This window comes from Sphaeroforma arctica, assembly GCF_001186125.1.
Source record: "Sphaeroforma arctica JP610 unplaced genomic scaffold supercont1.33, whole genome shotgun sequence".
NCBI classification, from domain to species: domain Eukaryota; class Ichthyosporea; order Ichthyophonida; genus Sphaeroforma; species Sphaeroforma arctica.
Genome location: NW_014040525.1, coordinates 7,657 through 10,626, shown reverse-complemented (window position 1 = coordinate 10,626; position 2,970 = coordinate 7,657). Strand labels below are relative to the sequence as shown.

Genomic DNA, 2,970 nt, shown 5'->3' with positions numbered 1-2,970 from the left:
TACTAACCGTACCCTACCCTTACCGTTACCGCGTTAACGTACGTTAATTAACGTAACTACTAACTACTACTACTACTACTATACTATACTATACTACTACACACACACACACACACACACACACACACACACACACACACACACAACAACACACACACACACACACACACACACACATATATATATATATACATATATATACATATATATATATCACAGGAAGGAAACTGACCTGTTTGTCCATCTCCATTTGTTCCGCCATCAGCACTTTCTTCTTGTTCAACAGGTCTTGGCCCTGGATTGAGATACGAGGGCAAGTTAGCACGAAACGTCAAACACCGCTACACCGATGTCACAGCTACCTTTAATTACTCGAGAAGAAGTATGATTTCGAAGTGATTAAGCTAAGTACAGATACAGAATCGCATGCACATACATTGATACGAGTATGTATCATAAATATTTTTAGATGGATTTGGTTGTGGAATAATAATAAGAATGCACTCCAATCGTAACATTATGCGAAAATCCGCCTGGATTCTGCATCTTGGATTTGCGATTGCCGATGAACTACGACTCCTGGCTTGGGTACAAGTCAATATACAAACACATCTAGTGATTTGCGCGAGAGTGACCGAGAAGATATTGCAAAAAACAAAACAAAAAAAACAGTGCAGCCCCAGTACAATACTTCCCGGGATGCGAAAAAGTACTATGGAGGTGTGAGAACAAGAAACACGTCGTACACCCATCTTGAATATCTCTGAGCCCGAACTTCTAACGGAAGAGGTCACTCACGGGGATATTCTTATACTACATGGGCCAGAACCCATGTAACCCAACACAGAACAGAACAACCAATTTGCACAATAAATCCATACACAACATAAAGTGACACCAACCTTTGGTACTATACATCATCCTTCCCGGTCGTACGCACCAAGCGCATCGCGAACCCAGAGCCAAGGACAACTTGGACAACGCAACACACTCACGCAATCTCTGACACAACTAACATGTATCCTTCAGAGTAAACTCGCACACCTGCTTGAAGTTGGATATGCGCTCATCCACCTGCCCGTCTTTCCCGGTCGTGTCAAGCACACTCTTGCCCCCCAGAAACGGTGGTAGCTTAGACGGCAGACTTTTGCCCTCAGCCACAGCGGCCATCAGATGCTTGGCGATGGCAAACTCCTCGCGGTTCAGATTTCCATCCTGATCTTTATCGGCCAAGTTCCAGATCTAGAGGGTCGATAGAGGGCCATTAGAGGGTCAGAATGGAAATTAAATGGGCGATATTGGGACCACGACCAGTCGGTGCAACCGAATCAATGCCAACATTATTACTAGGGGTGAATCGGAGACGAATCAAAAACATACTAAAATTGGTTCAGAAGCCAAAAATCCAAAACAGATGCATATGACAATATCGGATAGATAGCATCCTGATCTAGACATGGCCACAGTCACGGTCACGATCACGATCACGCACAACATACCACACAAGCTCATACTGTACCATGTTCTCCACTAAACGCTTCCTTGTACCAGTTTGTCATGGTCACGATCACGCACAACTTACCAAACAAGCTTGTACTCTACCGTGATCTCCACTTCACGCTTACCTGTGCCAGTTGTTGGGCCGGTAACCTTGCCTCGCGCGTGAAGATCTGCCTGGCCTGCACCCCCGTCACATAGCCCACTTTTTTGGCATCCGCCTTGTTGAACTCCTGGTTGTACTTCAGCCGCATCTTGTGCTCGATAGGTTTGAGAGACCCACCCCCACCCCCAGAACTCTTCGGTGCCTGGTACGAGGAGCCGGTGTAGCCTCCCCCCATACCCCCTGCACCGCCGAAACCCGAGGACTCCATTCCCATGCCTGCGCTACCTCCGTAGCCCCCACCCATACCCCCCATGCCTCCCTGTTGGGACAGAAGGAGAAGATGGTGGCTTCCGAATGAGTTTGATTAGGATGGGATTGGAAATGTGATTCGAATCGGTCAGCGGAATGCTATGGAAAACGGGATTGTTACTCGAGTATTGGATTTCGGGCAAAGAAAGCACACAAAGAAAACATAAAGTATCGGCCTTCGGCGTCATATTAGGTTTGGAGCGATTTGGATGAGGCCACGGCATGTGAGCGTAGAAAGCCAGAAATGAAGTACAAAGGCATATCGTTGGCGGCATAATTGATGCCAGCAATTACACCCCCAGCAACACAAACATCAAATATAAATACAGACCGACGTCTACATAACTTGGTTGCGCGCACATTTATACACACACGTACCTGTCCATAGCCGCCACCCATGCCCATGCCCCCCTGCATGCCACCGCCCATGATATTCATACCCCCCCCGTAATTACTCATACCACCCCCCATATTATTCATGCCTCCTCCCATAGCATTCATACCACCACCCATGCCCCCCATGCCACCACTCATCATCGGGCTCGGCGATGTCATGCCATTGGCACCTGTTGCGATGAAGCCGGCCCATACAACACCACAGCACCGTAGGAATAGGTCAATTAATGGCGGAGAGGCAATGAGGTTACAGGTTGTGTGCGCTTATGTATGCAAACGTAGCTGTACACAGATTGCCACTGCTAACATGAGTGGGTAGCGAGCCACATATTAATGTCAGCAGCGCAGATGCTCCTAGGGGGTGTAGCTAAGGAGCTCCGAATCAATTACCCACCACCAACCAAACACCCCAGTCCATATACATAGCACCAACAATACTATGCCTCAAGTAATAGCTCGCCATTGATCAGAATACTATGTACATACACACACCAACACCAATCATGTGTCTCCGACTCAACAGTACTCCACCGACCAAACACCCCTAGCCTACATACATAACACGGATGATACTATGCCTCTCGCCATTGATCAGAATACTATGTACATACACACACCAAACACCAATCAATGTCGACTCCCGTACCTAAACACCCCTAGCC

General features: G+C 47.4%; 1 protein-coding gene across 1 annotated transcript in view; it reads right to left on the bottom strand.

Moving 5' to 3' along the window:
* Positions 1–2,970, bottom strand: part of SARC_00928 (hypothetical protein) — a gene marked incomplete at its 5' end in the record, with an annotated part of 19,238 nt that overhangs the window by 13,770 nt on the left and 2,498 nt on the right. Inside the window, 4 exons of the mRNA XM_014305353.1 lie at positions 233–295; positions 1,045–1,242; positions 1,626–1,922; positions 2,291–2,478. Coding sequence (XP_014160828.1) covers positions 233–295; positions 1,045–1,242; positions 1,626–1,922; positions 2,291–2,478 — 746 coding nt within the window. The remainder of the gene's footprint in view (positions 1–232; positions 296–1,044; positions 1,243–1,625; positions 1,923–2,290; positions 2,479–2,970) is intronic.